Source organism: Myxocyprinus asiaticus, chromosome 10 (assembly GCF_019703515.2).
Source record: "Myxocyprinus asiaticus isolate MX2 ecotype Aquarium Trade chromosome 10, UBuf_Myxa_2, whole genome shotgun sequence".
NCBI lineage: Eukaryota > Metazoa > Chordata > Actinopteri > Cypriniformes > Catostomidae > Myxocyprinus > Myxocyprinus asiaticus.
The window spans coordinates 2956935-2970234 of record NC_059353.1 but is presented as its reverse complement, the minus strand read 5'-3'; the positions used below and the strand labels follow the sequence as shown (position 1 = coordinate 2970234).

Here is a 13300-nt window from a genome sequence, read left to right as displayed (position 1 = left end):
CATAAGATGTTAGCTATGAAATTAGCCTTAGCAAGACAAAGGAGTCTGTATTTGATTGTTTGTATTTGAGAAATGTTAAAAATGGTATTTCCATCAGCAGCATTTCCAGCACAGAATTCTATTAAACTCAATACAGAATTTGAGATGTGCTTGAAATCACACAATGATGGTAATTTCAGAACTTTTTTTCGAAAAAAGGACAAAAATGACATAAACTTGTAATGCGTGTACACACATTGTTTGACAATGTAAGTAGACCAATATAAATAAAAATAAAAAATTGAGAGTGTGAAAAATTAGACTTCACTTTCTTGAAGTCCACAGTGCTAAGAGTGCCCAAAGACGAAGAAACACCCATAGAGAGTATAGAAGCATGTTTTGTATGGACTAATATATTATGAAGAATATCCAAGCTCCAACATCCGAGCTTGGACATTCTTTGCAATTAGGACTGTCGATTTAACATGTTAATTCAGTGCGATTAATTATATTTTAAAAAAATGCGTTAAAAAATTAACGCAATTAATCATGTCCCCGGACCGTAATAAGGAATATTCCTGATATCTGAGCCATTCAAGCTTGAAGTACCACCTGTTTTCTTCAGGGGGCAGTAAGCAAAACTCCAGCTGTATAGGCAACACACAGCTTATACAGAGAACAAACCACACTTACTGGCTGTGTCTCAGAAGGCTGCATGCTAGGTAGGATGCATCCTTTGAAGGCTGCCCTATACCGAGTGTACTCCGAATTCCCATGAAAGAAGGTTGCATTCGAAGGCTGCATTCAAAGTGTCCTACTCGCTTTTCTGAAACAAGACAGTCATGATGACGTATGCGGCCGACAAATGCGACCTCCGGAGGACGCATCCTTCCAAACGAGACACAGCCACTGACAGCAGACAGCACAACATGAGTCCAAAACATAGCTTGATGGAGCGCAAATCCGAATTTAGAGATCTCAAGACGTGTTTTTCTAAGTATTAAACTACGTTTAACTTGACACAGCGACCTAAAAATTGTATGTTTATGACTTGACACTACCAAAGTGAGACGCTCCAAAAGTGTCTGTTTGACGCAGATGTACATTGATGGGTGCTTAGACAAGCCCTCATAAAAGATTTTCGGACTGATTGACAAATACAATTGCAAAAAACATCATCATATATTAAATTATTGTTATTTGAGGGCCTTTCTCATCAAATATTTATATATGTGATCATTTGATCAATTAATCGGCGTACCATGTAATTAATTCGATGAAATATTTTAATTGATTGACAGCCCTATTCATAATATCCTCTTTTGTGTTCCACGATGAAAGAAAGTCATACATATTTGGAATGAAACGAGGATGAGTAAACTAGGACAAAATTTTAATTATTCCTTTAAATACATGCCAGATACTGCTGATAATGTGAACTCTACTGTCACCTAACTGCACTAATATTACACGGAGAACCCCTCAGATGAAACGGCACAGTCCTTGAGACAAAATAGACAGTTCCCTTGTTGAAAGAGAGAGAGAGAGAGAGAGAGAGAGAGAGAAAGAAAGAGAGCAAGAAAGGGAACCCAGGGAGGTAAAGAGAAGAAATGAATCAAAAGAGTGGAAAAGCATGCTAGAGAGTAAACGCTGACTTCTCCCTGAGGTGATTTGTCTTTTCGTTGCTCTCGCTACAGATGTTGGAGCCCCTTTTTCCAGTAAAGACCTGAGGTTCTTTGCTAGGACTTTGATATCGTGCTCGAATTCAATATGTGAAATAGTAGAGCCACTCTGTGACTTGGAGCACATCGCCGAGCTTTGAAGTCTGATCCAATTTTTGCTGCTCGCCATTTGATGTTGAAAGGATGAGATGAAGAAAACGTACAGTTTTTGCCAGTAACTCTGCTGAGCACATGTAAGATTAAAACATCCCACTTCTTTGGAGGGTGTACTTAGAAATGTTAAGCAGATTAATTCTTTCCTATAGCTCTTTTATTCGAAGATAAAATTAAATGTGTGTGGAAGGCTGCGAGGACGACCTCTGTTATTTCCTGCATTACAATGAAGTTGGCGTGCCAGAGAGAAAGAGAGAGAGAGAGTAGCAGCACATTAGCACATACCATTGCCAAATACTGCGTTAATGGAGCCTGGTAAAATCAGGCTGCTCTTAATAAATGACTATAATTCACACAAAAGACTTGCTGCTGTTTTATTCATTATGATGCACTTGTTATTTGTTTGCTTTGTTTCCTGACATGCTTTCGGTTGGTGTGTGTGTGTGTGTATGTGTGTCTGTTCTTTCAGGTTGGACATAAAGAAACAGTCAGTACAGACAACAGGTCCAGTGAGGTGCCTGTGCTGAAAACAGACAGACAGAATGGCAGAAAAGAGAGAGACAGACCTGCACTGAGCAAACAAGGTGAAAAAACACACACGCCATAAAGGAAAGTCCCAGAATGCATGCAAAACCACAAATTAAAAAATGAATAAATAAATAAAACACACAAAGTATCGGAAATACACACTACACAAAACAGACACACAGATTACTGTATAAATACACAACACAAAAACAGACACACAGATTACTGTATATAAACACACAACACAAAACAGACACAGAGATTACTGTATATAAACACACAACACAAAACAGACACACAGATTACTGTATATAAACACACAACACAAAACAGACACACAGATTACTGTATATAAACACACTACACAAAACAGACACACAGATTACTGTATATAAACACACTACACAAAACAGACACACAGATTACTGTATATAAACACACTACACAAAACAGACTCACAGATTACTGTATATAAACACACTAATCAAAACAGACACACAAATTACTTTATATAAACACACTACACAAAACAGTCGCACAAATTACTGCACATAAACACGACACAAAACAGACACAAAGATTACTGCATATAAACACTACACAAAACAGACACACAGATTACTGCATATAAACACACTACACAAAACAGACACACAGATTACTGTATATAAACACACTAAACAAAACAGACACACAGATTACTGTATATAAACAAACTACACAAAACAGACACACAGATTACTGTATATAAACACACTACACAAAATAAAAACACAGATTACTGTATTGGGTATTTTGAGTGGAAATACGTCACATGGTCTTGCCGAGCTTTGTCGGAAGTATGTCATGTGGAGAAGTCCCATGGTAGGTTCTACCCTTCGGGGGAGGAGTTTTTACAAACATGGTGACTGGGACAGAGGGGCCTCTGCCCAAGGAAGACGCAGTTTACCAACAGGGAAACGAATTAGCGGAAGATATACATTGCATAGGTTTACCTATGGGGAACCAACACATGCGGAGCACCTACCCCAGTACAAGGCTTAGTTAGCACATGTACTGAGCCGGCAGCGAGTTTCTCTGCAAACTCGTCTGCCACAGGGCTTGGAGGAAATCATCCAGGGAATGCAGTTTGTGAAGACTACTGGGATTCAACAGCGCACGTCTTCAGCTCAGGGGAGGTGAAAGGCGCTATGCACAAGCGATACACCTGGCCAGCTGTCCCGGACTTACCTGCTTGCCACTACACGGGATGAAACCGGTTCCACCCGGAGATTTTAGAACCTTGCAAAGGTGTTGGGTGTTGCCCAGCCCGCTGCTCTGCAAATGTCTGTTAGAGAGGCACCACTGGTCAAGGCCCAGGAGGCCGCCACACTCCTGGTAGAATGGGCTCGTAGCCCTACCAGGGGCTGCATGTCCTGAGCATGATATGCCATTGTTATGGTGTCAATGAGCCAGTGGGCGATCCTCTGCTTGGAGACAGCGCTTCCTTTCTGCTGTCCGCCAAAGCAGACAAAGAGCTGCTCACAGACTCTAAAGCTCTGCGTGCGATCCAAATAGATGCGTAAAGCGTGCACCGGACACAGCTACGTCAGGGCTTGCAGGTTCACCACCTGATCCCTAAAAGGGGTCGTGGAAACCTTGGGCACATAGCCCGGTCGGGATCTCAGGATCATGTGAGAGTAGCCCGGACCGAACTCCAGGCACGTTTCGCTGACAGAGAACGCTTGCAGGTCTCCTACCCTCTTGATGGAAGTGAGCGCAGTCAGGAGGGCAGTCTTCAAAGAGAGTGCCTTAAGCTCAGCTGACTGCAGGAGCTCAAAGGGGTCTCCCCGTAGACCCTGAAGAACTACAGAGAGGTTTCATGAGGGAATGAGGTGCGGTCTGAAGGGATTCAACCTCCTGGTGCCTCTCAGGAACCTGATGATCAGGTCGTGCTTCCCTAAGGACTTATCGTCTACTGTGTCGTGGTATGCCACTATAGTGGCTATATACACCTTCAAGGTGGAGGGGGACAGCCGCCCTTCCAACCTCTCCTGCAGGAAGGAAAGACTCCAATCTGACTGCGCATCTCTGGGGGTCTTTGTGTCGGGAAGAACACCACTTAGCGAACAGACGCCACTTCAAGGCATACAGGCACTGTGTTTCAGCGCATGTATACCGAGAGGTGCCTCAGTCAGGGTGTATCAGAGCAGGCAGTGGGACGATTCTTGGGAAGCGAACAGGTCTACCTGTGCCTGTCCGAATCGACCCCAAATCAGCTGGACCACCTGAGGGTGGAGTCTCCACTCTCCCCTGAGAGTAACCTGTCGTGAGAGCACTTCCGCTGCAGTGTTGACATCGCCCAGGATGTGAGTGGCTCGCAGTGACTTGAGGTGCTGCTGACTCCAGAGGAGTAGATGGTGGGCAAGTTGTGACATACAACGGGAGTGTAAACTGCCTTGACGTTTGATGTATGCCATTGTTGCCATTTTGTCTGTCCGAACTAACACATGCTTGCCCTGGATCAATGGCTGAAACCTCCGCAGGGCGAGCAGAATTGCCAACAACTCAAGGCAGTTGATGTGTCAACATAGCCACGGGCCCGTCCAGGATCCGATGGCTGCGTGCCTGTTGCATACAGCACCCCAGCCCGTTTTGGAAGCATCTGTCATAACCACGACGCGCCTGGAGACCTGCTCTAGGGGAAGGCCTGCCCGTAGAAATGTGATGTCGGTCCAAGGGCTGAAGAGGCGGTGACAGACCGGCGTGATGGCAACGCGATGTGTCCCGCAGCACCATGCCCATCTCGGGACTCAAGTCTGTAGCCAGTGCTGAAGCGGTCACATATGCATCAACTCGAGCGGAGTGGCCACCGCTGAGGATGCCATATACCCTAGGAGCCTCTGAAACCATTTCAGTGGGACCGCTGTCTTTTGTCTGAATGCCTTCAAACAGGTCAGCACTGACTGTGCGCGCTCATTCGTGAGGCGCGCCGTCATCGAGACTGAGTCCAACTTCAAGCCGAGAAAAGAGATGCTCTGATCCGGGAGGAGCTTGCTCTTTCCCCAGTTGATCCGAAGCCCTAGTCGGCTGAGGTGCGAGTGCACCAGGTCCCTGTGTGCACACAATACATCCCGAGAGTGAGCTAGGATTAGCCAATCGTGGAGATAGTTGAGGATGTGAATGCCCACTTCCCTTAACGGGGCAAGGGCTGCCTCTGCAACCTTCGTGAAGATGCGAGGGGACAAGGACAGGCCGAAAGGGAGGACCTTGTACTGATACGCCTGACCTTCGAAGGCAAACCGCAGGAAGGGTCATCAGCATCTTGAACGGGAGTCTGTGTAAAGCCCGGTTCAGTACTCGCAGGTCCAAGATTGGCCGCAACCCACCGCCTTCGGTACAGTGAAGTAGGGGCTGTAAAACCCCTTCTTCCTCTCCGCTGGAGGGACAGGCTCTATCGCACCCTTCCGTAGGAGGGTAGCGATTTCCGCGCGCAAGGTAGCAGTGTTCTCGCCCTTCACCGAGGTGAAGTGGACGTCACTGAACCTGGGCGGACTCCTGGCGAACTGAATTGTGTAGCCGAGTCGGACGGTCTGGACCAGCCATCGCGACGGGCTGGAAAGCGCAAGCCACGTGTCCAAGCTCTGGGCGAGGGGGACCAAGGGGACAATCTCGTCGGACGTACCGGCAGGTGGGGCCTTGCGGCGGGGCGGAGCCTGAGGTGCCACACCGTGTCATGGCCGTGCTGAGTTCAGGGACATCAAAGCACTTACCTGGCTCCTTGTGACCACCCCCGGAACAGCCTGGGATGGGGGAGGAAGAGGCCTGTCCTCGTGACCCGTGGAGACCATCACATCGGGGGCGGATTTGTGCCACAGCTGTTCGTGCAGGGGCTGGGAGACCGCCACCAAACCTGCCTAAATGGAATGGGGGATGGTGGTCGTGATGACGGCAGTGCGCACCGGGTATGTGACCCAGGGAACAAGGAGACCGCTCTTTTGCTGAACTATTGGGTACCGCAGCCACTTGGGCATGCGGCGAAATTAAATGAAAAGGTAGCAAAAGATTCTCCTCCCGGCCCTCCACCGGGGGATGGAGTGGTCTGCTTACCAGCTCCAGAGCAGCGGGTTTTGTCGTCCCTGGGTTGCCCGTCTCAGGGCCGCTTCAAAGCCTTTCGCGGGTTCTTGGCGGCCGGCCGTGAGACGGGTGGTGTCTGCTTCCTGCGGTGGGCTCCACGCCGTGCTGCAGCGGAGCCGGTGCTGTTGCTGCAGGAGGATGCCCTTGGCAATGAGCAGACGGCGTGCGGGGTCTTGAGCCGCGCCGGGGCAGGATGTGTTGAATGACTTCCGTCTGATGCTTCACCGCCGAGAACTGCTGAGCAAAGTCCTCGACAGTGTCACAGGCCAATCTGGGAGATGGGGGTGTCAAGGAACCGTGCCTTGTCAGCCTTTCTCATGTCGACGCGGCCTCATACCCGTAGGTAGAAGGACCGAGGCGGGAAGCCGCTGGGGTGGCTTGCTTTCTTACGAAGGCAAGCTACGACTGCAACATTGCCATGGTCATGTTCTCGCAATGAGGGCAAGACCCATCCACGAACGAAGTCTCCGTGTGGGCAGCGCTCAGACACGTAAGACAGCGATCGTGGCCGTCAGAGGTGGAGAGATAACGACCGCAACCAGGAATAACACACAAACGGAAAGTCATCTTTAAAAAGATTTTCTGTGTGTGCCGCTCTTTTAGAGTTGAAAATATACTCTTTTAGAATATACTCTCTTTTTGCTGTTCTGCCGAAGAGCCGCTGAAATGCGCCGTAAATCCAGCAGACGAGGTGAATGAACTCGGTGAATTCAGCTCAATGAATAGAACCGATCGGCTCTGAAGTGAAAATCTGAATGAGTGGTTGCATACCAGCTCCTTTTATAACCGTATGTCCGGGGGAGTGGCATGCAAATTCCACTCACCAATTTCCATTGGCCTTTTTTCAAAAAGCAGAGGTGATTGGGCTCCCAAGAGTGACCCCTAGTGTCACTCCATCGACACAACGTCAAGTGAGTGACGGATAGGGAACAGACACACAAATTACTGCATATAAACACACTACACACAACAGACACACAAAGTACTGTATATATGCACATTGCAGAAACAGAAACACAAATTACCAAATATAAACAAACTACACAAAACAGACACACAAATTACCACACATATACACACTACACAAAACAGACAGACAAATTACTTCATATATTACACACTCTACACAAAACATACACACAAAATACCACACATATACACGCTACACAAAACAGACACACAAATTACTTCACATATTACACACTCTACACAAAACAGACATACAAAATACCACACATATAAACACTACACAAAACAGACACATAAAGTACCACACACCTACACACTTGACACAAAACAGACATAGGCTGTGTCTCATTTGTAAGGCTGTGTCCTCCGGAGGTCGCATTTGTCAGCCTCATATGTCATCGAGGATATCTCGTTTCAGTTTTTATTTTTTGTCTTTCTTTTTCTTATTTTTTATTGTCAATGTCTTTTATGTATATGTACTTACATTTAAACAATTGTTAACCTTTTTTGCATTCCCAAAAAAAAAAAAATATATATATATCAAATTACCACACGTATACACACTATACACAAACAGACATACAAATTCCCTCATATATACACATTTGACACAAAACAGACACATGAAGTACCACACAAATTCACGCACCTGACATAAAACAGATGCAAAAAGTACCATTAATAAACAAGATTTATGCAATATACACATATACTCACTCAACACAAAACAGATCAACAAAGTACTACACGCATACAAATGGGCTAAAAAAAAAAAAAAAAAATTTTAAATGAAAGCTGTTTGGTCAATTAAAAAAAAAAAAAAAAAAAAAAAAAAAAAAAGGCAGTGGTGGCTTAGCGGTTAATGCTCTGGGTTACTGATCAGAAGGTTGGGGGTTCAAACCCCAGCACTGCCAAGATGCCTCTGTTGGGCCCCTGAGCAAGGCCCTTGACCCTATCTGCTCCAGGGGTGCTGTATCATGGCTGACTTAGCTGGGAAATGTGGAAAAAAAGAATTTCACTGTATATGTGCAAACATATAATGTGTGATAAATAAATAAAATTAATTACAACAGCAGAAGACCACTTTGGGCACTTTATTAGGACCATAGTGTTCCTAATGATGTGCTCAGTGAGTGTAGACACTATAGAAAACAGACACAAATTACCACATATATACATGCTACACAACAGAGACACACAAATGACCACAAATGCACACTAAAGGAAACAAAGTATCCCACAAACTCCACAAAACAAAGCACCACACACAAAACAGAAACACAAATTTCCACAGACACACACTATACAAAACAGACACATAAAGTGTCACTTACAGTATGTTTACATGCAGTTATATTGAAGATATAGAGGGTTTTTACATATAGCGAGCTACAGTCTTGATCCGTCTGCCCAAGTATACATGACACAATGTGTAATTGAATGTTTGATGTTGTGCATCACATCTGAGCAATTCCAGCATTACGGACATGACATTGGCAGTCTAAACGTGAAATTTAACGTCTTATAGAATTTACTCGTTACTACTATATCAAACCATTTGTATGCTTATCAAAAACCCCTGCAGACAGAGTCCAGACATAAATAATATTTAGTCTTGCATTACAGATGTGACAAAAATGAACATGGATTAATGAAAAACCATCCAAAATGCTTTGAAACCTGCAGACTCTGAGACATCGGTATGGTATCCATTAAGGCTGCACAACTGATTGAATTAAGACTGAAATCATGATACGACCTTGCAGATAACTAAACCATAAAAGGCTGCTTTTTAAAATATAGTCTGCATTCAGTGCTTCAGTCAGCGATGCGTGAGCGAGCGGCGCTCTCTAGCGGGTGTGTGCGGCACACTCTGAGTAGCGGCAAAATCAAAAGATAAATGTTTATCATATTAGCTCAATTGAATTTGCAAAGTTTCTCAAAATGGTCTTCCCAAATGTTGGCTATAAAAGCAGTAAGACTAATAAACAAATCACAGATTTACATGCAGTCATTTGGCAGACACTTTTATCCAAAGTGATTTACAAATGAGGAACATTAAAAAGCAATTTGTCATTCGATAGTCAACAATATCAGCAGTTTTGGACTGCCATGTTTCAAGAGTAGCTAGAGTATAGAAGCTAGCATATAAGAAAGAAGAAAGGGAGTTTATTATTATTATTATTATAAGATGATAAGTGCTCTTATGCTTCTGGATTGGTTAGAGGAATAAATCATCATTTACTGATGATCATTTAATTATTGTCGTTCGAAACCCATGTGACTTTTCCTCCATGGAACACAAAAGGAGATGTTTAGCAGAGTGTTCTTACTGCTCTGTCAAGACACATGAGAACCAATGATGTTAAGCATTTAAATACACTGAAGTGGTAAAGCATTTGAGAGCTATGACAAAAGTGTAGATTTGTTTTTAGTGAATAAAGGCTCAAATTATAAGTCTATTTCAAAGCTATCGCAGGGCTTCAGAAGACTTAGTTGCCGTTCAGACCGAATGTGTGATAAAAATGCTAGGTGCAGGTCAATGAATAGAACTGAACGCAGATGTCTCGAGATGCATTTTTTAAAGTTGAACTTTTTTAACTTGACACGATGTCTAAAAAACATGGCACTCCTGCAACTACCAAAGATGTCTAAAAGCGTGTTTGGTGTTAACGGCCCCTTAGGAAGCTAGCGCACAAGTAGCATGGACTAATTTTATACTAATTATCTAATTTAGTTTTTGTCATTTTTGAACATCAGCACCCTCAGGTCACAATACACTTTCACTGTATGGAAAAAAGCTGTGTGTAGATTTTGGGGAAAAAAGAAATCATCTCATTTTGTGGTCTACTGTAATATCAACAGTACATGCTTCTCTCTCTCTCTCTCTCTCTCTCTCTCTCTCTCTCTCTCTCTCTGTCTTATCACATCCTGTCATATCAGCTCATGGTTTGGCGGTGGCAGTGTGTCTTTGGTGAATTTTTAAAGGTTTTTAAAAACCTTGACAATCACAGCAAAATCTTAAACACTCCAGTGACTACTAGACGCTCACAGTCACAGTGACACAGAGACCAAAACACACATATTTGTTGAACAAATGTTTGCTTTGTGTTTCGCCCTGGGCTGTGAATTCCATTAATGAGAGCTGCCTGGGAGATGTGTGTGTGTGTGTGTGTGTGTGTGTGTGTGTGTGCACTTATACAGAGAAACAGAAGAGGTGTGTCAATCAGGGGCAACTGGAAGGGCGGGAATGCTGGGATCAGTTGCCGGGGGTCCGTCATTAGAGTGATTACTGAGGAAGGTGTGTGTGGGGGTGGGATTGAGATTAGCTGTGTGTCCACGGATTAGTGGATTAAGACAGATAATGTAACACGCTCGCACTGCAATGGCACAGGATTACTGTCAGATCACCATAGCTCGCAGCGGTAAGACAGCCACTCACTCTGAGACTGAGAGCAGGTGACCCCACTCATCTCAGTCTGTCTGAAACAAACACACATCAGAGATCACATACTTACAGTACAGACACACAAACACATGCTCGATGTCACTAGCAATCTGTGGAAAAAATCTAAACCTGGTGATGATAATATGTTACTCTTCTATGTAATGATTAATAATATAATTTTGTAGGAATTATTGTGTTTGCCACTGTAGTTCAAGTTTCTTTTTACAAACAAATGCTCGGTGGAGGCACTTCCGGGTTCTTCTGGCACCCCAGACAAGAACTGCTTTCAATCAGCCCCAAAAGTGCTGTTGGTGGAGTTCAAACACCCTGTTTCAAAAAGATTTAGAACATATTTAGATTTTCATTGTGATTGATGGATCAGAACAAACTCAAAATTTGACATAAATTATGATATTTCACAGATCATCGTCATTGTTATTGCATCTGCTCTTGTAAGAACCAATTGCTACACAGCTGCTTTTGGTAGATTTTAACTTTTCACGAAGGAATTGCACAAATTCTGAACGCAAATGGCTGTTTGTAATTTCTAAAGTGCAATCGATTTGACAGGTAAGAAACCAAATATAATCTATCAGTGTTTTAATTCCACCATGTAAGATCTAACCGGATGAACCAGACCCCGTGTCCACCACCGCACCACATACGGTTTGTGAAAGGATAGGCAAATAAAATAAATAAATAAATAAAGTGTCCTACATCTAAAATATGTCTTTGCATTTATTTTGAATACAGCAAGTAACTTGTTTGATCTAAATTGGTTGTTATTATGTTTGAATATTGAATAAGTGAAATATTATAATTTACTGTATGTGGACCAATAATTTAAGCAGTAAAGACACATAATGCATGTCTGATGTTTTTTTTTTTTATGTCATTTCTCAGGCTTCAGAAGTGTTAAACGTGTGAGGTGTGCATTCATCAATCTGCTACATGTACGAAAAAATTGTTAAAACTAGTTTTGTTGATAGTTCAAAAAGTACCTACATATATTTCTTAACTATAAAACATAGATCTCTGATTTTGTTTTTGTCTAACATTTTTCCACCATTTTGCGTTTTCTGGAAAAACAACAACACATTTTTCGATTTCCTCCTAGACATTAGTTCGATTTGCATGAAATTTTGCTTGTATCAACCTCATGAGAAAAGTTATCAAAATAATTTTGATTTATCAAATCATTTAGAAGATATAAGCCAATTAATCTTTTGGCCATGGCCCAGATTCACTCATCAACCTATATCTTCTGAAAGCAAAGTCTGAACATAACAAAACTTGGGAAACTTTGACACTTTGAGCATGCATGCCAAATGTAATCAAATTCTGCTCATAGGGAGCGCTACGACTAAAAACCAGTTATAACTCAACAGTTTGATTGTGGAAGTTGCAGTTGGGCATGCATTTTCTTATGGTCAAGTGCTAACATATCCTTAAAATATTGATTGGACAACTCAACCACAATTGGTGCTATTAACTTGCGTTTTGAATGGCCAATCATAATGAAATTTGGCCTCCACTTACAGGTAGCCAAAATTAGGCTGTATGCCAAATTTTGTGAGAATCGGCTACAAGGTGGTGCAATAATAAGCTAATGTTATGATAAGCATAAGCAGTCCTTGTAAGTCTGCAAACATTATACCTACAGAGTAACTACTAGAGAAATTAGTTATGAAATCCTTTGCCCCTGACAGATCTTTTCTTTCATATTTGGTTTTTACTATTTTTGCCACTTTTCCAAACTGCTTGGACCCTAAAAGTTGCCGTTTACGGCTATATATTTTTATGAAATCGATGTATCAGACCAGTTTGGAATAATAGTGCAGCAGACTGTGAGTGGTTATATACATTAAAGAAAATGGCAAAAAATTTGTGTAGACTTTGTAATCAGAATTTCTTTCTGTCCAAAGTAATAGGTACTGATTATATTGCAGACAGACAACAAAACAGAATATGCAGTTCTGCTTGTGAATATCTAGTTTACTTGTTGCTAACTGCCTCAAACAAAACTGTGAATATCTTTCAAGGATTTGACTTCTTGGACTTGGCAGTGTTAGGGCAAATCCAGTGTCAAGTTCCTCCTCAGAAGCACTTAACATTTTACTGAAGTCCAGCTCTAGTTGTGCTGTTCTCACTCACCCAGTTCAGTCTCTGTTAGTCACAGTTCATTTATTGTATTTACACTAATGTGTAGTGCTGCAGGATAAAGGCCCCAGCACACTTCATACAAAATAGAAGAATGAATGGGTGTGACATCATTTAGAACAAATCTGGCCAAAACGAAGGTGTCTTAGAGTTTGTTTCAATGGTTCGTAACAGCTCACCAGGGCAAACTCTCAGGAAAACTTTGTACTGGCTGCTAAACACCTTAGCGCCGTTGGTCCATGCCATCGGTAGGTGTGACTTGGAG

The 13300-nt window shown here is 43.0% G+C and overlaps 1 protein-coding gene across 1 annotated transcript in view; it reads left to right on the top strand.

Moving 5' to 3' along the window:
* The window catches only part of myo3b (myosin IIIB), a 213832-nt gene that overhangs the window by 123055 nt on the left and 77477 nt on the right, over window positions 1-13300 (top strand). Inside the window, exon 22 of the mRNA XM_051708096.1 lies at window positions 2284-2398. Within this exon, the coding sequence (XP_051564056.1) occupies window positions 2284-2398 (115 nt within the window). The remainder of the gene's footprint in view (window positions 1-2283; window positions 2399-13300) is intronic.